Source organism: Chenopodium quinoa, unplaced genomic scaffold (genome assembly GCF_001683475.1).
Source record: "Chenopodium quinoa cultivar QQ74 unplaced genomic scaffold, ASM168347v1, whole genome shotgun sequence".
Lineage (NCBI taxonomy): Eukaryota > Viridiplantae > Streptophyta > Magnoliopsida > Caryophyllales > Amaranthaceae > Chenopodium > Chenopodium quinoa.
Window position 1 is genome coordinate 8,546,281 of NW_018745448.1, and position 26,170 is coordinate 8,572,450.

The following is a 26,170-nucleotide window of genomic DNA, read 5'->3' on the forward strand; positions in this document are numbered from 1 at the left end:
CTTGCTGTTTATTTCATTTTCTGCGTGTTTGCTCTTTATTACATTTAATGTGGCCTCATAGGTTGGGCCTTCCTGTCTTTTTAATTTAGCTGCCTAGCGCTTTTCTGTTTCTTTTGCGCTCTGCTGTGCTTCAGCAGGGACTTTGTTACACTTCGTCCTTCCTGCTTTATCTGCTTCAAGTGTTTGCGCGTTGTGTACTTCACTTGGCTTTGACCAAAGGCTTCGTCTGCGTGTTGGTGGATATATTTGATTTAGGGTTATTCGACTTCTCCTTGCTGAGACTTGTTTGTGTCGATCAGCTTTTTGTTTTTTTTGTCTGTGTCACCAGCTTGCTTTGCTGTGACTTATTTTCATCATTCAACTTATTTATGCTGCGACTTGTTTATGTCGTTCGGCTTGTTTATGCTGTGACTTATTTATGTCATTCAGCTTATTTATGCTGCGATTTATTTATGTCGTTCAGTTGTTTATGCTGCGACTTATTTATGTCATTCAGCTTATTTACGCTGCGACTTATTTATGTCGTTCAGCTTGTTTATGCTGCGACTTATTTATGTCATTCAGCTTGTTTACTGCCTGCTTACTTCTTTTTGTAAGGGCTTACTGCTTGACCGTCTTCTCCTTTCCTCCCCCCCCCCCCCCGAAGAGATGGGCTGGATGGGACTAAGAGAACCTTAGTGTTGCCCATGCAGCTCATCTTCTTATTTTCATCTCTCCTCCCCTGCTCAAGCTGAACGTGTCTGGCCCCCACTCAGGCGTCCCCGAGGTGGTGCCCTGTTTTTCTTTTTGCAGGTGAAGCGAGGTTTTAAGGAGGGATGCTTTCACTTTGTCATTTTGCGCTAGAGTGCTTCTTGCCTCTAACACTATTATTATTCTTGTTTGATTTCTGCATGTTAGTATATGAAGCTTGGGCATACTATATTAAACAAATTTACGCAACATACTCCTCACGTAGAGGCTTGTATTTCATTGAACAAAAATGTCTCAAATGCCTTAACTAACACATGATGGACTGAATAGAGATTTATCAACTTGAAACAACTATGTTTCCGGCTATTTAAACAAAATATTTCTTTAACACATCAGCATTGAAACCGTTTCTTAAGACCTGACCTTCTTGATCTGCAAGGAGGAACGCGCCTGGTCCAACCTGCTCGTGGATGATGAAAGGAACTTCCTAGTTTGCTGACAGCTTTCCATGCTGATTTCCTCTTCCAACTGTTGCTGTCCTCCTGAGGACTAAGTCTCCTAGCAGGAGCTCCCTGTGCTTGACCCTTTTGTTGAAAGCTTTTGAGATCCTGCTCTTCTGGGCTGCCACCTTAAGGGTTGCTTTTAGCCTTACTTCTGGCAGGAAGTCTAGCTCTTCCAGCATGCGCTTGTCATTTCCTTGTTGCTCATAGTGTTGTATCCTTAGGCTGGGGATTTGCACTTCCACAGGGACAACTACATCAACCCCGTAGGCCAGGGTGAAAGAGCTTTTACCGGTTGACTCCTTCTCAGTGGTCCTATTTGCCCACAAGACCTCTGGGACTAAGTTTGCCCACAGGCCCTTGTACTCCTCCAGCTTCTTCTGTAGGGCTGTCAGGATCAGCTTGTTTGCTGCCTCTGCTTGGCCATTGCTTTGCGGGTGGCAGACTGAGGCACTTGCATACTTGGTGCCCATATCTCCCAAGTAGTCCTTTATGGTGTCATAGTCAAATTGGCACCCATGATCAAAGACTATGCACCGTGGCACCCCGAATCTAGTGATGATGCTCTTCCATATAAATGTTTTGACCTGGGTTGCCTTTATGTACTTGGTGGGCTCAGCTTCTATCCACTTTATAAATTAATATACTGTCACAATGAGATACTTCCTGCCCGCCGACCCAGTGGTGAAAGGTCCCAATATGTCCATTCCCCACTGAGCGAACGGGATCGGGCTGAGGATTGGAGTCAGATCGTTTGCTGGCTGATTTATGACTGGTGAATATTTTTGACACTTGTCGCATTTTTTGACATATGCTAGTGCGTCTTGCATGAGAGTTGGCCAATATGCCCCTCTTCTAAGGACCTATACTCCCAATGCTTTCCCGCCGATATGGTTGGCACATATTCCGAAATGGGCTTCTTCCATAATGCCCTCCTGCTCCCATTCTAGAATACACCTCAGCAGCGGCTTTGAGAAGCCTTTCTTGTTTAGCTCTCCATTCATCACTACATACCAATTTGCGTCTTTCTTCACCTTTTTAGTCTGTGCTTCATCATCGGGCAGCGAGCCTTGAAGTTTGTATGCCAAGATGTCTGAGAACCAGGCTCTTTGACTCCTGACGCAGTTTACCTGCTCCTTTTCAGCGATGCTGCTCTCCTCTAACACTTCGACCATCATTATTCTTATGAGACTTTCTAAGGTGGAGCTGGCTAACTTAGATAAGGCATCAGCCTGAGAGTTTCCTGCTCTAGGGACCAAGTCTATTTGGAAATGGACTAGCTGGGCTGCCAGCTCTTTCACTTTGGTTACGTATTTCATCATAGTGGCTTCCCTTATCTCATACGCCCATGTAGTCTGCAGGTGTACTTTGCGGGCTCCGGCTGCGAGGCTCATACGCAGGTCTGCCAGCGTCGCCTCGTACTCTGCTTCATTATTAGACGCTTTGAACTTGAACTTGATTGTATACTCAAATACGTTTCCTTTTGGAGACGTCATTATGACTCCTGCCCCACTCCCCGTTTGGGCTGAGGATCCATCCACTTCCACCTTCCAGACCCCAACGTCATCCTCTTTCTCCTCGTAGGAGGCTTCCACTGTGAAGTCTGCTAAAGCTTGTGCCTTGATGGCTGCTCTAGGCTTGACTTCGAATTCATACTCAGAAAGATCGATTTCCCACTTTAAGAGTCTACCCGATGCATCCATCTTTTGTAACGCTTTCTCCAGCGGGTGGTTTGTGAGAACCTCTATTATATGCGCGTCAAAGTATGGTTTTAGCTTTCTTGCTGCTGTGACCACTGCGAAGGCTAGCTTCTCTACCAGGGGGTATCTTTGCTCTGCCTCGGTCAGCACGTGGCTCACGAAATATATCGGCCTTTGTTGCTTCTGTCTTTCTACCAATAGGGCGGCTGCGATTGTCTGTATTGGCGCTAAGATGTACAACTGCAGCTTTTCCGTCAGCTCCAGGCTGATCATTGTTGGGAGCTTAGTCAGATGCTCCTTAATACCCTCAAAGGCTTCTTTCTCCTTAGTCCCCCACTTGAATTCTCTGTTTCCTTTCAACAGCTGATAGAATGGCAAGGCTATGTCTGCTTACTTGTTGATGAATCTGGTTAGTGTGGCCATTCTACCTGTCAACCGCATGATATCTTTGATGCTCTTAGGCTCGAGCAGATTGAGGACTGCTTCGACCTTTTCTGGGTTGGCATCTATTCCTCTCTCGCTGATCAGAAAACCCAAAAACTTTCCGTAGCTCACTCTAAAGACACACTTTTTCGGGTTGAGCTTGAAACTATACTTGTTCAGGGTGGCAAATGTTTCCTCCAGATCCATGATATGTCCAGCCTGCGTGACGCTCTTAACAATTGAGTCGTCAACTTATACTTCCACATTTCTTCCCTTCTGGTGAAGGAATACTCTATCCATTGCCTTCTGAAAAGTTGCTCCAGTGTTCTTCAGCCCGAAGGGCATAGCTGTATAATTATACACTCCCCCTTCAGTAATGAATGCAGTTTTCCGCCTGTCTGGCTCGTGCAGGCTGATCTGATGGTACCCTGAGAAGGTGTCCATAAAGCTTAGCAGGGCGTGCTCGCTTGTTGAGTCTACCAGTTGATCTATCCGTGGCAGTGGGTAACAGTCCTTCGGGCAGGCTTTATTAAGATTTGTGAAATCTACACACATTCTCCATTGGCCATTTGCCTTCTTCACCATGACCACGTTGGCTAACCATTCTGGATAGTCACAGGGTTCAATAAATCCTGCTTCCAAGAGTTTTTCCACCTCTTCCTGGATTGCTTGGTTTTTCTCCGTGGAGAAGCTTCGCTTTTTCTGCCTGACTGACTTAATATCCTCCTTCACATTCAGCTTATGCACCATGACTGTTGGGTCAATTCCGGGCATCTCATCTACGGAAAATGCAAAAATGTCTTTATTCTTTCTCAGCAGCTCTATGAGGTGCACCCCTACTCCTGGATCAATGTTTTTTCCAATCTTCACCGTCCTCGAGGGATCACCTTATGTGAGCTCAACTGTGACATGCTCCCCGCTGGGAAGTGTTCTGGTCATTTCTTCATTTGCAGGCTCAAAGTTTTCCATTGCCAACTTCTGTTTATCTTTTTCCCTGTGGTACTCTTCACGCTTCCTTTTCCTTGACTTCCTCTCAGGTTGCTTAGGGAGCCTTCTCTCGGAACCGGACTGCTGTCTGGTTTTGGTAGGCTGCTTCAAGGCAGTTATGTAACATTGTTGGGCTGTCTTCTGGCTTCCCCTGAGCTTTGCTGACCAACCCTCATTAGTTGTGTACGCCATGGCCAGGTGGTAAGTGGATACCACCCCACCTATCTTGTGGATGAGCGGTCTTCACATGATTACATTGTAGGGTGAAGGGGAGTTTATGACGAGAAATTCTGCTCGAACATCACGTCTTTTTGACCTCTCTCCTACCCGGACTGAGAGTTCGATTATGCCTTCTAGGGTAAGCCCCGAGCCATTAAACCCGGTGACCTCGTAGTTTACCCTCTTCAGGTCTTTTCTGTCCAACTTTAGCTCATTGAACGCACTGATGTATATGATGTTGGCTGAGCTGCCTCCGTCTATCAGTATTCTATCCACCTCCCAGTTTGCAATTCTCATTGTCACCACCAGCGGGTCATCATGAGGGTAAATTATGCCCTTCTGGTCATACTCGTCGAACGTGGCTCGCGGCTGCGGGGGAAGAGGCGGCCATCTATGCTTATCATTGTTGTTTATTTGATGTATCATCGCCCACAGGTCAGCCCGCGCTCTATTAACTGTCCCCCCATGTACCGGACCCCCGCTGGTCACGTACACCCTGCCCTCTGGCTTGCCATCTCTATCCTTGTCTCCAGGTGGGTCCCTCTGACCTCCTCTACGGTCAGCTCGGCCCGCTCTATCCTCCTCCCTTCTACTGGGAGGCTCACCACGCTGCTTAAATTGACTCAGGTATCCTCTCCTGACCAAGTCCTCTATGTTGTCCTTCAAGTGCGTGCATTCTTCAGTGGTATGGCCATAGTCCTCGTGAAAGTCACACCACTTACTGGTATCACGACTCCTGTTTACCATCCTTGGAGGCCTTTTCCACTTATCATCAGCCTTATTTACGCTGAATATGTGAGATCTAGAATGGGTTAGTAGGGTATACTGATTAAACTTCCCCGGCCTTGGCCCTACCCCTTCGATCGGACCTTCTCAGTCCCACTGCCCTGTCCGCTTCTCTGCGGTTTTGCTCAACTCTGCTTGGCTGGTCCACCCTGGGTGTGTTCTCTGCCCGGGTGACCTCTGCCCGCTTAACCGAGTCACCTGTTGCTTTCCTACCCAGCATTGCTCTGTCAGTCTCGTCTGCTTTAATAAACTCATGCGCTTTACCCAGCGCTTCAGCGAGCGTTTTGAGGCTTCTACGCCCTATATATGCTCTGAATGTTGACCCTGGCAGTAGGCCACTCTGCATTGCTATTAGTGCTACTTCCTGGCTCATATTTGGAATAGTTGTTGCCTCCTTGTTAAATCTGGTGATGAACTCCCTCAGAGGCTCATCCTTTCCTTGAACCAGGGACATCAGTTCGGTTGTCATCTTGGTTCTGTCCACCAAGGTTATGAAATGCTCCATGAACATTCTCTTCAGCTGGCTGTACGAGTATACTGAACATTTGGGGATGGCGCCATACCATTCCGCTGCCAGCCCCTCCAGAGTTGGTGGGAAAGCCTTACACCAGACTGAGTCCGTCATGGTATAGAGTACCATATGATTCTCGAAAGCTGATATGTGGCTTTTGGGGTGTTATGGTTCCATTGTACTTGCAGCTCGGCATCTTCACCTTCTCCATGGGTTCTTCCAGAATCTCCCGGCAAAATGGGGAATCATCTAGAACAACCTGGATTCGCGCTCGTTTGTCTCTCTCCGGGCTGGGTCCTCGCTCTGCGGCCGGTGAACTACTGCGAGGGACCCGCTTCTCTGGGCTGATTCGAACGGGAGTTATTTCCTCCACGCTCCATTCCCGATTCAGGTTGCGAGCTTCCAGCTCCAATACCTTTTTCCTCAGATGAATGAGCTCTTTCTGCTCCGGGGTGAGAGTTGAGATTTCCGTCTTTTTTGCTGCGGGCTCCGCAGCTGTTGTTGTCGGAGATGGGCTTGCCCCCTTACCCATGTTTGTAAGGATCGCTGTCATTGCAGCCAGCTGCTCCTTGCTGCACTTAGAGAGGTTCTGCAGAATGGTTGGCATGTTCACGGGCTGCGGTTTCTGGGTTGCAGGTGCTGAGACAATAAGCTCATTGTTCGCGCCTGTTAACGGCATTCCATACTTGAAAATAGAGTTGAATCGTACCGGATCTACTGGTTTCGCCGCTGCTTTAACAGTGGCTGATGTCGATCCGATGGGGTTGGATTTATGCGAGATGGTCGATTTGGGGTTTCCGGTGGATCCTTTTGGATCGCTGGTTACTGGGGATGTTTTTTTGTGGTGTTTGGCTGGTCTCATTAGTTTTGGACGTGGGTGTTTATACAGTTTCTTCTCCGGCCATGGTGGTTGGTTAACTAATCCCTAGCTCAGTTGGTGAACCTCAGGTTAGATGATCCAATCCCCTCCTTCTAGCGCCTATTGTTCCAGGTATGGATCCAAGGGTTCTGCTAACTAAGTTGGGTCCCGTCAACAACCTACACATGGTAGCACACGTAAACTGCCCTCGGGGGTGGCTCGAGGAACCCCCCTCCGAAGCTTAAGTTAGAGAGTGTTTAGAGAGAGAAAGTGTACTTAGAGAGATATAGAAAGTGTAATAACTTGAGTGTCTAACCTCTTTTCAGTTGTACTTTACCCTCTATTTATAGGCGTACTATCTCCTTCGTGGAGAGCTTAGCCTGGTCAGCCCTGCGGGCTGACGAGCCCTCCTTTAGTCGCTTATTAAGCGGTGAGTGCGCACCCTGGGGGCTGGGCGATAGTTCAGCGGGAGCTATCCTATACAGGTATAAAGATGGAAATTCGTTGCAAAGAATTTTCATACTGGATTAATAGAAATCAATTCATTGATCTGGGATGTTCGGGTCCAGAATTCACTTGGAGCAGAGGTGTGTCTTCGGCTATTTACAAAGCTGCTCGGTTAAATAGAGGGCCAGTTAATGAAGAAGGGAGAATCTGTTTTGGCGAAGGAGCTCTTAGGAACCTCACAAAAATAGCTTCTGAGCACTGCCCGATTTTAATTAATTCAAATGGTTTTACTCCTCTTCCTATGGCTGTAAAACCATTCCGCTTCCAATCTGCTTAGATAAAGCATGAATCCTTTGAGGAATTTGTGACTATTAAGTGGAATAATAAAATCCCTTTATTCTCTTCCTAGGAATGTTTGCAAAAGAATTAAATACATGGAATAAAGAAAACTTCCATAATATTTTCCGGAAGAAAATGGAATTGTGGGCGAGACTAGAAGGAAATCAGAGAGCTCTAGCTGACAGTGCGCGTATTCATTTATTGAAGCTTGAACAAGAATTAAAGAAAAAAATGAATGAGGTTCTAGAACAGGAATAACTCTTATGGTTTCAAAAGTCTAGAACGGAAGCTATTTGCGATGGAGATAGGAACACTCAGTTCTTTCACATGTCCATTGTTATTCGAAGGCGTTGAAATCAGATTAAAACGCTGCAAAAGAATGATGGAGAGTGGATCATAGATTCGTCCCAAGTAAGAAGCATGTGGTGAGCTATTTGCATTAGTTGTTTTCGGAGGAACCCTCTAATCATGGATGTTCTGACTTGCTGCTCGACTATTTTTCGCATATCACTACGGATGAATGGGAGACTTTGACGAGATCGTTTGCATATTGCAAAATTCAGGCGGCCTTGAGTATAGACTCATATAAAACCCCCGATCCGGATGGCTTTCAACCACTCTTCTATCAGATATTTTGGAGTACAGTAAGTCTAAGTGTTTTGCAAATTGATCGAGCGAGACATTACAGAGGGGCACATCTTCCTTGATAATTTTGCCGAGGCCTTGTATTGATCCCTAAGGTGGAGGTTCCCCAAAAGGCTAATTAATTTAGACCAGTTGGCTTATGCAACATCACCTACAAGATAGTGACAAGGTATTGGTAAACCATTTGAAACCTTTACCTCCCTCGCTGATTTCACCAACCCCATGTAGTTTTGTCCCTCGCCGACAAATTACTGATAACATCATAATCGTTCAAGAAATGTTGCACACTATGCGAAGAAAACAAGGAAAAGTGGGGTTCATGGCTGTAAAAATCGATTTTGAAAAGGCTTATGATCGATTGAGATGGTCATTTATTCAAAAATCTTTTCTTGAATTGAGGTTGCTCCAAAAGATGATTGATATTGTCATGCTTTGCATTTGCTCGACCAAGTTAGTATTCTTTAGAACGGTGAACCCATAGAATACTTTACTCCCTCAAGAGGAATTCGCCAAGGGGATCCTTTATCCCCTTATATTTATGTGGTATGTATGGAACAATTGGCGCATTTAATTGATCGAGAGTTCAGATTGGGAGACTAAAACCGGATATGGCAAGTCCTAATGGTCCACCTATTTCGAATTTGGCTTTCCCTAACGATCTCGTCCTATTTTGTGAGGCAAGTATTGAACAAGCTAGAATTATGAAAAATTGCCTGGATATTATACACAATTTATATGTGATATTTGGTCATGTTTTATTGTGTTTTCTTCATTCTCCTAATCTTTTTGAGCTATTATTCTTCCTATTTTGATATTGCTCTTCTGGGTTTGTTTGTTTTTGTTTTTATAGGAATAGGGCTAGATTTACGTGGAATTTATTTTGATCGCGAGATATTTCTTTATATAGAGCGTTTCTAGCACCAATGGAGCATCAAAGGGAGCATTGTGGCAGCCTACTCCACAACATGGTTGTGGCGTGTAATCTGTTGGCCACAACCTGGTTGTGGGCGTCTATATTGGAGCAAGGGAGAGGCGAAGACAACCCACTCCACAGCCCGCTTGTGGCGATTTTCTTCATGCCACAACCCACATGTGGCAACTCGTTTTGATAGCGTTTAGGAGTCCTATTAAGATAGAAATACCTAGTTTTATGAGAGGATATAAATATCTTTTAGATTGTCTTTTATTGATCACTTTACTTTTTCATATATTATTTTAGACTTTTTGGGTATTACGTTCTTCCATATTATTTTCTAGGTTTTTCTTTCAAGATTCAAGATTTCATAATTAATTCCAACTATTGATTTCTTCTCTCAATTCTTTTATTTTATTATTGTTAATTATGTTTTCTTTATTTATTATCATTCTTGTTTTCATTAATATGTGTGAGTATTTTTCCTATTCCAAGATCTAGCGGAACCCGAATATGAATAATGCTTTATTTAATTCTTTAAATTCTCTAATGATAATTGAAATTGATATGCTTAATTGATTGTGCTCATGCCAATACTAGATTAGGGATAATTGGTATTTTTATTAATCCATTGTTTTATTCGCAATGGGAGTTGGGTTTTGACGGGTTTGAATAAATCAATTAAGGGTTTGAAGTTCATCACGGGAGTAGTTGAATGGATGATTAGGAAGTTAGGGTAATGTGCTCAAGGTCTTTAATTTTCATGATTCCACGGAAGTAGGTTTGATTGTGATTAGGGAAGCCATTGATAAGTCGAGAGCGACCTTTGGTATTATATAGGTATTACTTTTCCTCTTTAATAAAGTGAATTATATGTTAGGGGTAGAACTACTATTGCATAAATTTTATTCGTGGTAATGCTTGATCTTGGATGTTTTTAGTATTTGATTATCGTATTATTTAGTTTAATCATCATTCTTGATATTTAGTTATTAATTCTTAATTATTTGATTTGGTTACTTGCTTAGTATTTACTTGAGTCTATTTAATTATTTGAACCATAGTATCTTGGGATCCGACCTTTGCTTACCCGTCTACATAGTAGTGGTCTAGTTAGGTTTATTTTTGTTAAGTACGCGACACACCTAACATAAACAAATGTTTTTGGAAAATACCTAGGTGTCCCTACTATCAATGGGCGTATGACAAAAAAAATTATCACTTTATAATCGACAGAGTCAATAGCAAGCTGAATGGATGGAAATCTAAGACCATTTCAATTGCAGGTAGAGCAACGCTTATTCAATCCTCTCTTTCGTCAATCCCTAACTATGAAATGCAAACTACTTGGATTCCAAAAGGAGTTTGTGATATTTTGGATTGTAAACTTAGAGGCTTTCTTTGGGGTAGCGCCAAAGAGAAGAGAAAAATGCACCTAGTAGCTTGAGATACAGTTAACAAGCCAAAAGATGAGGGTGGCTGTAGACACCTAAAAATGTCTCCCCAAAACCAAACCCGATGATGAACAACCTTTCACCGCCATTATTGGTCGGGTTGAGTATTTAATTTTTGGAGTGCTTAAATCCATATTTCCATTTCATAAACCAACCCAATTCCTAGCCCATTTCCCCAAACCATAACTTATTTTCCTCTTCTCGTGCCTTTAAACCCAAAATAATTCATTTCGTGTCCTTTAAAATCAGTCATTTCGTGTCCTTTTAATAAAAACGTTTGATCCAGTTTATTTTGGTCCATAATCTGGGTCCAATGATAAAATATTTGGATAGGGTTTGAAAAGACCTTTCCAACGATATATTATAAGCCAAAATCCGAGTTATAACGAATAAGTTATGGCCAAAATATTAAACTAGCCCAAACCAAACCTAAGCCCACCTTACCTACGACCCAATGATCATGTGAAGGGTCCAAATTATTTGATCCAATTCCTAAACCAATTAGGATTAATTAGTAGCTTCTATAAGTTTCTAAAAGATCTTAATTATTCATTTTTGAAATTGAATAAAACTCCTTTTTTTGAAAGTCCTAATTCTATCCGAATTGAAAGACGTTCAAAGATAGACAGATATGAATTTTTTTCCTCATATTTATTTTCTGAATTTTATATGGTTGGATAGCCCTTGAAATTATATTTTCAATTATATATTATAACATCAATTTCGAGCTATAACGGAAAAGATATGAATAAAATGTCAAACTCTATCTAAAACTGACACTATATCACTATTTCGGCCATATCTTTTGTTCTATAAAATATTTTAATCTTATTCTAATTGGGTTAGAAATAAGACTTCAAGATCTTTCCAACCATATCTTATTCATCTTATTCCGATATTTGTATCAAAAGATATGATAAAAACAAAAACCGCAAAAATTGTTGTCTATCGCAAGACTTTTATCCGATTCGAATTCTTATCTTTTCTTGATTCTTCGACCCTCGTTTTTCTCTATAAATAGAGGTCATATCACCCCTTTTCCAATCATCAACAAGCTTGATGATCAAATCCTTCTCTCTTTCTCTCTTTGACACCAATAATCATTCTTCTTCTCTCTCTCTCATATATTCTCAGCCTTAAACCTATATTCCTAATTACACCATTGTTCCCTTAAGCTTGATGATTATGAATGGGGTGTAACCTTCACGGGTCAATCATTGTTGCCTTTGTTGTCCCTTATTCGTGGTTGCCTTTTATGATCTGTGAACGGTTTACAAGTTCCTTAAAAACTTGTTGGCGGCTCCCTACTTTCCTTGTCCCTAATCGTGTCCCTTATCGTATATGTCAATTCTCACTTCCTATGAGTGCCAAGCATATTCACACATGCTTTTAACGTAGGCGCAGTTCGAGCGACACCTATAATTTGGCAACTCCACTGGGGAGGATTCTTGGTTATTTATCGATTTGAGTGATCGGTATTTAATTGAGATGAGTTGATGAGACTTGAAAGATTCTTGAAAAATATTCATGTGATTTAATTGGCATTGTCACATATGCATATGCATTTTAGCTTACCTATTTTGCCACAATTGTACGTGTTCTACGTATGTGGCTAGCCCAGGGGATTTAAACTCTATCAACCCGAAAACGCTCATGGAAATAAGGGTTCATCTGGTCCAAACTGTTAACCATGGTACCCTTTGACACCCAAATAAGCTTGACCATAATCGAACATAGAACTTGACTTTAGGTTGCGAAATTCAATGCATCATTCGTGATGATGTGCTTATATGTGCATTTTTTTATTGATTTTTTTAATTATTTTCTTTTTATTAAACCCTTTTTATTTTTTATTTTTTTTTTAGAATCGAGTCATAGAATTTTTTTATAATTTTTGAGTCACCCGGATTTTTATTCCCGTATACTGCACAAGAGTCAACTTGTTTTGGTCATAGTCGCAGTTCTAGAAAGAGTTACGTGTCGTACAGCCTATGGATCTGTAGCCCCGAGTTTTATCTTTCATTTGGAGCTTTCGTCCTAATCAGAGTCACAGATCAAAAGTTATAACCGATATACTACAACCTGTCCAGTTTAGGTGTCTTTTTAACGTTACCTTTTTTATTTTATTTTTTTTAAAAAAAAAAAAATCGTGTCAAGCTATTCTTATCCAAGTCCTTTAATCTGTGTCAAATCTTATAACATAGGATTATAGATTTTTTTTTATACCCATGAGTCATAACTCTTCTAGAATTCTAGTCCTCTTCCTAGTTTCTTGTGATCGATTTTTGTGTTAACCTTAACATGTGTTCTTTGTCTTTGATTGTGGTTGATCTTATTTATGAATAACGATTGTCAATGGACCGTTTTCACCTAGTAAATAGCATAAACATTAAAATTGGACAAAATTAATAAAGTTAGTTTGTCTTTTAGTCTTCCGTGCTATTTGGTCATTGGGTCTTTTTTTTCACAACGTTCTCATGTCTAGCCATGCGATCATACCACGAGTCTTAATAAACTCACCGAATCACACATGTTGAGTCATTGCACACACTTTCTCTTCGAGTAATGCACTATATTTTTTATGTTCGTATACTAGGACCATGCATGCATCGCTTTCCGTCGTAGTAGGAATGAGTGGAGTATTTCCCATCAGTTTTCAAAATTGTTTCATACACTCTTCCTTTCCAATCCGAGTATTGAGTGAATTCATTAAGTGAGTTCATCCTTACACATTACTTGAGTCTAGAATCACTAGGCAATAGTTGGAAGAATAAGGGGAACGTCACTCCTTCCTTCTTTCCTTCCAATCAAAGCATAAACAACAAGAAACTATTTTCCTCACCAGACAGCTAGAAATAACTCATAAACAATCATGAAGGCAAAGCACGATGCAAGCTTCTCACCAAGATTTCATGTTTTATTCTTCTTTTATTTCAAACCCACCCTTAAAAAGTCTAGCATAGGCTCTCCTTATCCATGTGTCTGTGTCACATTTCTTACCTTCTTCATAAATGAGCATCTCTTTCATACATTCGATCACGTAATTAGCAAAAATAAAAAAAAAATTACCAAACTAAATACAACGTACACCAATGACTTGAGGCATCTTTGGAACCCTGTCATTCCCTATTAACCATTTAATCACATATCCATTTCTTCGTGAACCACTTTGAGCCTCGTCTAACGATTGGCCTTATTTATTCAACCCACATTCACTTAACCCTAGGATGGGAAGGTGTGCAATTTGTGTAACAATCATAAAGTAAGTTCAAATTTAAAAAAAAAAAACAGGGAAAAGAATAAGTAAATAAAAAAAAAAAAAAAACAATGTCTAAAGGCAAGTGTTCCAATGTCTCCGATATGAACATGTCTCAAATTGCGTCTCTCATTGAGTGCTTGGTACCATGCATGAGAAACATGAATGCTAAGTGACTGATGGACCGCATGATCTGAGATTGCCTACATTGATTCACAAGAATGGAAAAAAGAAAAAAAAAAGAAATTCAAAAGAAAAAAAATATATGAAAAAAAAAACTTGCAAAGTCTAATACATAATTGCATATCTTGGGGGCTTCTCTCGGGTCTTGAGCCTTTTACCCCTTTATTCTTTAAACCTTCAGCTTATCCACAATACAACCCTTGAAAGACCTCTTTGAGGTGTACACACACTTGTGCAAAGTTCAGTTAGAGCTACGTTCGGCCTGATTCCTAACGGATACGTAGGCAACCTCATATCGAGGTGCGGCCACATTCAAATGCATGATCGCGTCAAAGAATATCCAATGCTTAATCCTATGACCCTATCCATCTAGAGCTAGACTTGGGGGCTTGATCCCACATCATTTAGCCTACCCAGCCTAAAGAGTCACCATTTTGACTCTTCTCACATAAATTTCCATCGCCATAACCCTTGCAGCCAGCCTTAGTATCACTTTCACACACTTCACTCACACATCCATATCCATATCATCCTTCTCTTTAGGAACCCTTTATCATGAAATCTTGTTTCCCTACTGTGCATGTTTCATCATATTTAAAGACAACATTCATTAGAAAAAACATTGTATACTTGCTTAGCTTCCTGACCTGAGCAATATTAATTGTTTCATGCATCGCATAATGTGCTGAGAAACATTTATATATCAATGATTTTTAATCATATAAAGCATATCGTGTTTAGCTCCTTGACCTAAGCAACGTTCATTATGCAATAATCACTTCATCTGTATACGTGCTTAGCTTCCAAACCTAAGTGACGTTCAAGATCGTTTCTTTACACCATAAATGATGCTTAGCTCCATGATCTAAGTTCATTCATTGTGTCACATGATGTAATTGTCCTTAGCCTCCTGGCCTAAGGACATGCATCATGCATACATTACTTTCAAGAAAAGAAATTCAATCCATGCAATTTATTTTGTCTTGCTCAACGAGGAAGTTCAAAACTTCTTTCCTTTTTTCGCGTCTTTTCTTTTGGGGAAGTTTAAAAAAACTTTTTCAAAATTTTCTCATCGAGGGAAGTTCGAAAATAAAAGTTCAGTTTTCACATCTTTCTTTTTCAGGAGAAAGTCGGTACCCTCCACTCATGACAAAAATTGACAGAAAATTTTTGCTTTTGCATCTTCGTTTGCTAGTGTCTGCACACACACATATACACACACACACTCACAAGTCATACACATGTCATGTCATGTCAAGTCAAACTTGGTCAAGTCTTTAGCTTTTGCATTTTTAATTGCTTGTGTCAGTGCACACACTCACTCAAGACACACACAATCACAAGTAATACACATGGCAGTCATGTCAAGTCAAACTTGGTCATGTCAATCACAGTATATACGAGTCCCTTGGCAAATTTTATTTTGCAGGTCTTATCTACAGCCCACGTCGGGGGACAAGCGGACCATTTACAGCCCACGTCCGGGGACAAGCGGACCATCTACAGCCCACGTCCGGGGACAAGCGAACCATCTACAGCCCACGTTCGGGGATAAACGAACCATCTACAGCCCACGTCCGGGGAAAAGCAGACCATCTACAGCCCACGTCCGGGGACAAGCGGACCATCTACAACCCACGTTCGGGGACAACCTAACCACCATCATTTCATGACGCAAGGTTCTCGATACACAGAGACTTGCAATCTCATCATATGTCGACTTTCCTCAAGCATGGAAAGTATTATCCGATTTCTTCAAGCATAGAAAACTGCCAAATTCCTTTGTCGGCTTTCCTCAAGCATGGAAAGCATTATCGGTGGATTTCTTCAAGCATAGAAAAACGCCAAAATCATATGTCGACTTTTCTCAAGCATGGAAAGTGTCATCCGGTAGGTTTCTTCAGGCTTAGAAAGCTACCAAACTCATCTATCGGCTTTCCTCAAGCATGGAAAGCATTTCAACAAACGTCATCCGATGGATTCCTTCAAGCATAGGAAGCTACCAAACTCATTTGTCACCGATACACTGGTGTCAGATACGCATTTTATCCCTTTACTCTTTTATCTGTAGAACTAACATTATTCTGCAGGTATCGGCGTATACAGAATGATATAGGATCGCAGAACGTCTTAAATCATTCTTCATCCCTATAGACAACTTTGACTATCGTTTTTGAAACTGAGGTTTCTACAAACTCAGTCAAAGTGGGGGCTTCTGTAGACCCCTAAAAATGTCTCCCCAAAACCAAAACCGATGATGAACAACCTTTCACCGCCATTATTGGTCGGGTTGAGTATTTAATTTTTGGAGTTCTTAAATCCATATTTCAATTTCATAAACCAATCTAATTCCTTGCCCATTTCCCCAAACCATAACTTATTTTCCTCTTTTCGTGCCTTTAAACCCAAAATAATTCATTTCGTGTCCTTTAAAATCAATCATTTCGTGTCCTTTTTATAAAAACGTTTTATCCAGTATATTTTGGTCCATAATCTGGGTCCAATGATTAAATAGTTGGATGAGGCTTGAAAAGAGCTTTCCAGCGATATATTATAAGCCAAAATCCGAGTAAACGAATAAGTTATGGCCAAAATATTAAACTAGCCCAAACCTAACCTAAGCCCACCTTACCTACGACCCAATGATCATGTGAAGGGTCCAAATTATTTGATCCAATTTCTAAATCAATTAGGATTAATTAGTAGCTTCTATAAGTTTCTAAAATATCCTAATTATCTTTTTTGAAAAGATAAGATTAAAGAGTTTGAAATTGAATAAAACTCCTTTTTTGAAAGTCCTAATTTTATTCGAATTGAAAGACGTTCAAAGATAGACAGATATTATTTTCGTGCCTAATTGTTTTTATCCAAATTTTATATGGTTGGATATCCCTTGAAATTTTATTTCCATTGATATATTGTAATATCAATTCCGAGCTATAACGGAAAAGATATGAATAAAATATCAAACTCTATCCAAACCTGACACCGTAACACTATTTCAGCCATATCTTTTATTCTATAAAATATTTTTATCTGATTCTAATTGGGTTAGAAAGTAGACTTCAAGATCTTTCCAACCATATCTTATTCATCTTATTCCAATTTTTGGATCAAAAGATATGATAAAAACAAAACCCGCAAAAATTGCTGTCTATCGCAAGAGTTTTATCCGATTCGAATTCTTATGTTCTCTTGATTCTTCGACCCTCTTTTTTCTCTATAAATAGAGGTCATATCACCCCTTTTCCAATCATCAACAATCTTGATGATCAAATCCTTCTCTCTTTCTCTCTTTGACACCAAAAATCATTTTTCTTCTCTCTCTCTCATATATTCTAAGCCTTAAACCTATATTCCTAATTACACCATCGTTCCCTTAAGCACTCCAAGGAGTCCATACAATACCCGAAGTTCTACACTTAAACCAAGGCGTGAAAGGTATAAATAACTGAGGGTTTGGACCAAATTAACTCTACTTTTATTTAGTTTAATTTTCATTTGCGTTATATGTTTTTATTGAAGTTACTAACAATTTATTCATGATGTAGCAATTTAAAGGAACGCGCGGAATGTAAGTAATTAATAAATTTAATTACTTATTTTATTTTTTATATTGCTAATATCATGATTAGGGTTGTTATTATTTTATATTTGATTTGACTCACATTACTATTGTTAAATTGCTTCCAATATTAATGTTTATTCTATTATATTATTTATTGATCACCACATTTCATGTTTAAAGGGAATATGTAATTAAAAATCGCGCCTAATAAGATAATTTGGACAACCGATTTAGGTTCCTTTTAATCTTGTTGTTTAATCAAGTGATCACAATATTTTAGAATAATATGTTGCATTAATATTAACCAATTTAGCCTAATAATAGTTTGGAGCGAATTGAATATTTTGTTTGTATGCCTTTGTGATCACAGGAATCAATTTTCACTATAAGAATCGAGTAGAGGCCAATACGGGCGAATGTGACTCAATGACTCATTTTGTACCATCATCCCCGATCCTCCTTTCGTGGTTCTGAACCATATGGAGTTAGTAATCTCATGGATTATGAATGGGGTGTAACCTTCACGGGTCAATCGTTGATGTCTTCGTTGTCCCTTATTCGTGGTTGCCTTTTATGATCCGTGAACGGTTTACAAGCTCCTTAAAAGCTTGTTGGCGGCTCCCTACTTTCCTTGTCCCTAATCGTGTCCCTTATTTTATATGTCAATTCTCACTTCCTATGAGTTCCAAGCATATTCACACATGCTTTTAACGTAGGCGCACTTCGAGCGACGCCTACAATTTGGCGACTCCACTGGGGAGGATTCTTGGTTATTTATCGAATTGAGTGATTGATATTTAATTGAGATGAGTGGATGAGACTTGAAAGATTCTTTAAAAATATTCCTGTGATTTAATTGGCATTGTCACATATGCATATGCATTTTAGCTTACCTATTTTGCCACAATAATACGTGTTCTACGTATGTGGCTAGCCCGGGGGATTTAAACTCTATCAACCCGAAAACGCTCATGGCAATAAGGGTTCATCTGAGTTTTTAAATCCACCCAAACCATGGAGTCGAGTTCGATTTCATCACGAACTCGCGGAGCCGCCCGTTGGCATACACCCTTAAGGGAGGCTGCCTTGCTAACGCGTCCAAACTCTTAACCATGGTACCCTTTGACACCCAAATAAGCTTGACCATAACCAAAATCGTGTCAAGCTAGTCTTATCCAAGTCCTTTAATCCGTGCCAACTCGTATAACATAGGATTATAGATTTTTTTTTTTATACCCATGAGTCATAACTCTTCTAGAATTCTAGTCCTCTTCCTAGTTTCTTGTGATCGATTTTTGTGTTAACCTTAACATGTGTTCTTTGTCTTTGATTGTGGTTGATCTTATTTATGACTAACGATTGCCAATGGACCGTTTTCACCTAGTAAATAGCATAAACATTAAAATTGGACAAAATTAATCAAGTTAGTTTGTCTTTTAGTCGTCCGTGCTATTTGGTCATTTGGTCTTTTGTTTTTCACAACGTCCTCATGTCTAGCCATGCGATCATACCACGAGTCTTAATAAACTCACCGAATAACACATGTTGAGTCATTACACACACTTTGTCTTCGAGTAATGCAATATATTTTTTATGTTCGTATACAAGGACCATGCATGCATCGCTTTCCGTCGTAATAGGAATGAGTGGAGTATTTCCCATCAGTTTTCAAAATTGTTTCATACACTCTTCCTTTCCAATCCGAGTATTGAGTGAATGCATTAAGTGAGTTCATCCTTACACATTACTTGAGTCTAAAATCACTAGGCAATAGTTGGATGAATAAGGGGAACGTCACTCCTTCCTTCTTTCCTTCCAATCAAAGCATAAACAACAAGAAACTATTTTCCTCAGCAGGCAACTAGAAATAACTCATAAACAATCATGAAGACAAAGCATGATGCAAGCTTCTCACCAAGATTTCATGTTTTCTTCTTCTTTTGTTTCAAACCCTCCCCTTAAAAAGTCTAGCATAGGCTCTCCTTATCCATGTGTCTATGTGTCACATTTCTTACCTTCTTCATAAATGAGCATCTCTTTCATACATTCGATCACGTAATTAGCAAAAATAAAAAAAATTGCCAAACTAAATACAAGGTACACCAATGACTTGAGGCATCTTTGGAACCCTGTCATTCCCTATTAACTATTTAATCACATATCCATTTCTTCGTGAACCACTTTGAGCCTCGTCTAACGATTGGCCTTATTTATTCAACCCACATTCACTTAACCCTAGGATGGGAAGGTGTGCAATTTGTTTAACAATCATAAAGTAAGTTCAAATTTAAAAAAAAAAAAACAGGGAAAAGAATAAGTAAATAAAATAAAAAAAAAACAATGTCTAAAGGCAAGTGTTCCAATGTCTCCGATATGAACATGTCACAAATTGCGTCTCTCATTGAGTGCTTGGTACCATGCATGAGAAACATGAATGCTAAGTGACTGATGGACCGCATGATCTGAGATTGCCTACATTGATTCACAAGAATGGAAAAAAGAAAAAAATAAAAGAAATTCAAAAGAAATAAAAATATATGAAAAATAAAACTTGCAAAGTCTAATACATAATTGCATATCTTGGGGGCTTCTCTCGGGTCTTGAGCCTTTTACCCCTTTATTCTTTAAACCTTCAGCTTATCCACATTACAACCCTTGAAAGACCTCTTTAAGGTGTACACACACTTGTGCAAAGTTCAGTTAGAGCTACGTTCGGCCTGATTCCTAACGAATACGTAGGCAACCTCATATCGAGGTGCGGCCACATTCAAATGCATGATCGCGTCAAAGAATATCCAATGCTTAATCCTATGACCCTATCCATCTAGAGCTAGACTTGGGGGCTTGATCCCACATCATTTAGCCTACCCAGCCTAAAAAGTCACCATTTTAACTCTTCTCACATAAATTTCCATCGCCATAACCCTTGCAGCCAGCCTTAGTATCACATTCACACACTTCACTCACACATCCATATCCATATCCATATCCATATCCATATCCATATCATCCTTCTCTTTAGGAACCCTTTATCATGAAATCTTGTTTCCCTATTGTGCATGTTTCATCATATTTAAGGACAACATGCATTAGAAAAAACATTGTATACTTGCTTAGCTTCATGACCTGAGCAATATTAATTGTTTCATGCATCGCATAATGTGCTGAGAAACATTTATATATCAATGATTTTTAATCATATAAAGCATATCGTGCTTAGCTCCTTGACCTAAGCAACGTTCATTATGCAATAATCACTTCATCTGTATACGTGCTTAACTTCCAGACCTAAGTGACTTTCAAGAACGTTTCTTTACACCATAAATGATGCTTAGCTCCATGATCTAAGTTCATTCATCGTGTCACATGATGTAATTGTCCTTAGCCTCCTGGCCTAAGGACATGCATCATGCATACATTACTTTCAAGAAAAGCAATTCAATCCATGCAATTCATTTTGTCTTGCTCAACAAGGAAGTTCAAAACTTCTTTCCTTTTTTCGCGTCTTTTCTTTTGGGGAAGTTTAAAAAAACTTTTTCAAAATTTTCTCATCGAGGGAAGTTCGAAAATAAAAGTTCAGTTTTCACATCTTTCTTTTTCGGGAGAAATTCGGTACTCTCCACTCATGACAAAAATTGACAGAAAATTTTTGCTTTTGCATCTTCGTTTGCTAGTGTCTGCACACACACATATACACACACACACTCACAAGTCATACACATGTCATGTCATGTCAAGTCAAACTTGGTCAAGTCTTTAGCTTTTGCATTTTTAATTGCTTGTGTCAGTGCACACACTCACTCAAGACACACACAATCACAAGTCATACACATGGCATGTCATGTCAAGTCAAACTTGGTCAAGTCAATCACAGTATATACGAGTCCCTTGGCAAATTTTATATTGCAGGTCTTATCTACAGCCCACGTCCGGGGACAAGCGGACCATTTACAGCCCACGTCCGGGGACAAGCGGACCATCTACAGCCCACGTTCGGGGACAAGCGAACCATCTACAGCCCACGTCCGGGGATAAACGGACCATTTACAACCCACGTCCGGGGACAAGCAGACCATCTACAGCCCACGTCCGGGGACAAGCGGACCATCTACAACCCACGTTCGGGGACAACCTAACCACCATCATTTCATGACGCAAGGTTTTCGATACACAAAGACTTGCAATCTCATCATATGTTGACTTTCCTCAACCATGGAAAGTATTATCTGGTGGATTTCTTCAAGCATAGAAAACTGCCAAATTCCTATGTCGGCTTTCCTCAAGCATGGAAAGCATTAACGGTGGATTTCTTCAAGCATAGAAAAACGCCAAAATCATATGTCGACTTTTCTCAAGCATGGAAAGTGTCATCCGGTAGGTTTCTTCAGGCTTAGAAAGCTACCAAACTCATCTATCGGCTTTCCTCAAGCATGGAAAGCATTTCAACAAACGTCATCCGGTGGATTCCTTCAAGCATAGGAAGCTACCAAACTCATTTGTCACCGATACACTGGTGTCAGATACACATTCTATCCCTTTACTCTTTTATCTGTAGAACTAACATTTTTCTGCAGGTATCGGCGTATACAGAATGATTTAGGATCGCAAAACGTCTTAAATCATTCTCCGTCCCTATCGAAAACTTTGACTATCGTTTTCGAAACTGACGTTTCTACAAACTCAGTAAAATTGGGGGCTTCTGTAAACACCTAAAAATGTCTCCCCAAAACCAAACCCGATGATGAACAACCTTTCACCGCCATTATTGGTCGGGTTGAGTATTTAATTTTTGGAGTGCTTAAATCCATATTTCCATTTCATAAACCAACCCAATTTCTAGCCTATTTCCCCAAACCATAACTTATTTTCCTCTTTTCGTGCCTTTAAACCCAAAATAATTCATTTCGTGTCCTTTAAAATCAGTCATTTCGTGTCCTTTTTATAAAAACGTTTTATCCAGTTTATTTTGCTCCATAATCTGGGTCCAATGATTAAATAGTTGGATGGGGCTTGTAAAGATCTTTTCAACAATATATTATAAGCCCAAATCTTAGTTATAACGAATAAGTTATGGCCAAAATATTAAACTAGCCCAATTCGAACCTAAGCCCACCTTACGTACGACCCAATGATCATGTGAAGGGTCCAAATTATTTGATCCAATTCCTAAAACAATTAGGATTAATTAGTAGCTTCTATAAGTTTGTAAAAGATCTTAATTATTCATTTTTGAAAAGATAAGATTAAAGAGTTTGAAATTGAATAAAACTCCTTTTTTTGAAAGTCCTAATTCTATTTGAATTGAAAGACGTTCAAAGATAGACAGATATGAATTTCGTGCCTCATATTTTTTATCTGTATTTTATATGGTTGGATAGCCCTTGAAATTATATTTCCAATTATATATTATAATATCAATTCCGATCTATAACGGAAAAGATTTGAATAAAATGTCAAACTCTATCCAAACCTGACACTGTATCACTATTTCGGCCATATCTTTTATTCTAAAAAATATTTTAATCTGATTCTAATTGGGTTAGAAAGTAGACTTCAAGATATTTCCAACCATATCTTATTCATCTTATTCCGATGTTTGGATAAAAAGATATGATAAAAACAAAAACCGCAAAAATTGTTGTCTATCGCAAGAGTTTTATCCGATTCGAATTCTTATCTTTTCTTGATTCTTAGACCCTCTTTTTTCTCTATAAATAGAGGTCATATCACCCCTTTTCCAATCATCAACAAGCTTGATGATCAAATCCTTCTCTCTTTCTCTCTTTGACACCAAAAATCATTCTTCTTCTTCTCTCTCTCATATATTCTAAGCCTTAAACCTATATTCCTAATTACACCATTGTTCCCTTAAGCACTCCAAGGAGTCCATACAATACCCGAAGTTCTATACTTAAACCAATGCGTGAAAGGTATAAATAACTGAGGGTTTGAACCAAATTAACTTTACTTTTATTTAGTTTAATTTTCATTTGCTTTATATTTTTTTATTGAAGTTACTAACAATTTATTCATGATGTAGCAATTTAAAGGAACGCACGGAATGTAAGTAATTAATAAATTTAATTACTTATTTTATTTTTTATATTGCTAGTATCATGATTAGGGTTGTTATTATTTTATATTTGATTTGACTCACATTATTATTGTTAAATTGCTTCCAATATTAATGTTTATTCTATTATATTATTTATTGATCACCACATTTCATGTTTAAAGGGAATATGTAATTAAAAATCGCGCCTAATAAGATAATTTGGACAATCGGTTTAGGTTCCTTTTAATCTTGTTTAATCAAGTGATCACAATATTTTAGAATAATATGTTGCATTAATATTAACCAATTTAGCCTAATAATAGTTTGGAGCGAATTGAATATTTTGTTTGTATGCCTTTGAGATCGCAGGAATCACTTTTCACTATAAGAATCGAGTAGAGGCCAATACGGGCGAATGTGACTATATGACTCACTTCGTACCATCATCCCCGATCCTCTTTTCGTGGTTCCGAACCATATGGAGTTAGTAATCTCATGGATTATGAATGGGGTGTAACCTTCACGGGTCAATCGTTGTTGCCTTCGTTGTCCCTTATTCGTGGTTGTCTTTTATGATCCGTGAACGGTTTACAAGCTCCTTAAAAACTTGTTGGCGGCTCCCTACTTTCCTTGTCCCTAATCGTGTCCCTTATCGTATATGTCAATTCCCACTTCCTATGAGTGCCAAGCATATTCACAGATGCTTTTAACGTAGGCACACTTCGAGCGACGCCTACAGTGGCCTTGACATTTGTTCTATGCGCCAAGTTAATGCAACCTTCTTGTGTAAATTGGGGTGGAGAGTGCTTTCGGAGACAAACTCTTTATGGTCGAGAGTCCTTCATAATAAATATTGCAAAGGGAGGTGCAACATCAATATGTTTACTTCTAAAGCCGATTCATCTAATGCTTGGAGGGGCATAATTGAGAATATTGATGTCTTGAAAAAGGGCATTAATGTTGCAGTTGGTAATGGTATTCACACTTCGTTTTGGAAGCAGAGTTGCGCGACTAATGTACCATTAATTGAATTGGCCACGATTTCTCCTCCTTAAGCTTCTCTAGAAAAATCTGTAAGTGAGATGTGGGATCCAAATAGTGGGTGGATATTGGAGAATTTTGCAGATAACCTTGACAAAGAGACCTTGGATATCATCCAATCCAATGAGTTAGTAGAGGATAAGGATGCTATTGACAGCATCTATTGGAACGGATCACCTTCAGGTGGGTTACCATTAATCCCTCCTTACAAATTATTAGGTATGAGTAGTCAAGTGATGGAGTCGAAATGGAAGAATATATGGCAGCTTCAAGTACCCCAACGCATGAGGTTCTTTATCTGGCTTGCTTATAGAAATAGATTAATTACCAATACGGCTCGATTTCTTCGCCATTTGACTTCGGACCCTCGATGTTTAATGTGTGGCAAATTCAAAGAAAACGTGCTACATATATCCTATGAGAGTGTCCAGCAGCACGAGCAGTTTGGAGGAAGATGGGTATATTTAATGATGATAGATGAAGAGTCTCTTCTAGTGAAAGGAGAACATTGGTAAAAATGAATTTAAAGGGTTTGGTGACTGGCCTCGTGTTTTAGTGACCACTTGTTGGTGGTTATGGCGATGGAGGAATGAACGATGCTTTTGTTAAGAAGTTGATATCCCACTTGATCAATTAAGCTTTCTATTGGCTAGAGTTGGTGACATTCGAAGGGCATATGAAGACAGGATCATGGATTTTAACCTAGTGAAGATAAGGCGAGTGGAGAACCTAATTCGATGGGAATTTCCTCGAGAAGGGTGGGTAAGACTCAACACGGATGGTGCACCCAAGGGTAATCCAGAAGCTGCTGGAGCAGGAGGAGTAATTCGGGGCCATAGAGGTGAACTTTATGATGAGATGTTTGCGTTAATTGTGGGGTGTGCACTTCTACTTAGACCGAATTATTGGCAGCCTTTCGTGGTTTAGCTATTGCTTGGAATGCTGGGCGTACACATGTACAAGTTTCGGTTGATTCAGAATCTGTTCTCAGAATGTTGGTGGATCCTACTCCGCTTAACTCTCCATTTATATACTTGATTTAAAAATGCAAGCTTCTTCTATCTCGTAGAGGATGGGAGACCACGATTAGCCATTGTTATCGAGAAGCCAATCAGGTTGTTGATTGTTTGGCAAATTTCGGAGTGACGGCCAATCCGAAGCTTATTATCTTTGAGGCACTCCTGGTGGATCTTCGTGCCGTTTTATTGGAGGACTTGAGAGGAGTTTCGAGAATTAGGATGGTTCCTAATAAAGCCCCATAATTATCTTCGGGCTGTAGTTTTCTTTTTTCTTTCTGTTTGTTTTGGTTCCTTTGTTTTCGTTTCTTTTCTTTTTCTTTTAGTTTGTCTTAACTTTCTTGTTCAGCCCCTCGTGTGCACCAAAAAAAAAATTAAGAAATTACACATTAAAATGAAATTTAAACCAACGATATATTAAAAGTTACTCCGTAGTACCTTTTAAGAGGTCAAATTTACCAAAAAAAATAGTTAAAGTTACCCTCAAACTAACCAACGTACAATAATATTAACGTACACTCCCCTTACACAAGATTTATTGTTGAAATAATCATCCAACCATAAATTAAGGGTGTGAA

The 26,170-nt window shown here is 39.5% G+C and overlaps 2 protein-coding genes across 2 annotated transcripts; both read right to left on the bottom strand.

Annotated features, from left to right (window-relative positions):
- Positions 1 to 2,053: 2,053 nt before the first annotated feature.
- On the bottom strand, positions 2,054 to 3,520 carry LOC110713763. Its single transcript, XM_021892208.1, has 2 exons — positions 3,319 to 3,520; positions 2,054 to 3,243 (listed from the first exon to the last, which is right to left on the bottom strand). Exons 1-2 carry the CDS (start codon positions 3,518 to 3,520, stop codon positions 2,054 to 2,056), a joined length of 1,392 nt encoding a protein of 463 aa, XP_021747900.1.
- Positions 3,521 to 4,543: 1,023 nt separating this feature from the next.
- Positions 4,544 to 5,774, bottom strand: LOC110713764. The gene is made up of 2 exons (XM_021892210.1): positions 5,389 to 5,774; positions 4,544 to 5,306 (listed from the first exon to the last, which is right to left on the bottom strand). Exons 1-2 carry the CDS (start codon positions 5,772 to 5,774, stop codon positions 4,544 to 4,546), a joined length of 1,149 nt encoding a protein of 382 aa, XP_021747902.1.
- Positions 5,775 to 26,170: the final 20,396 nt, after the last annotated feature.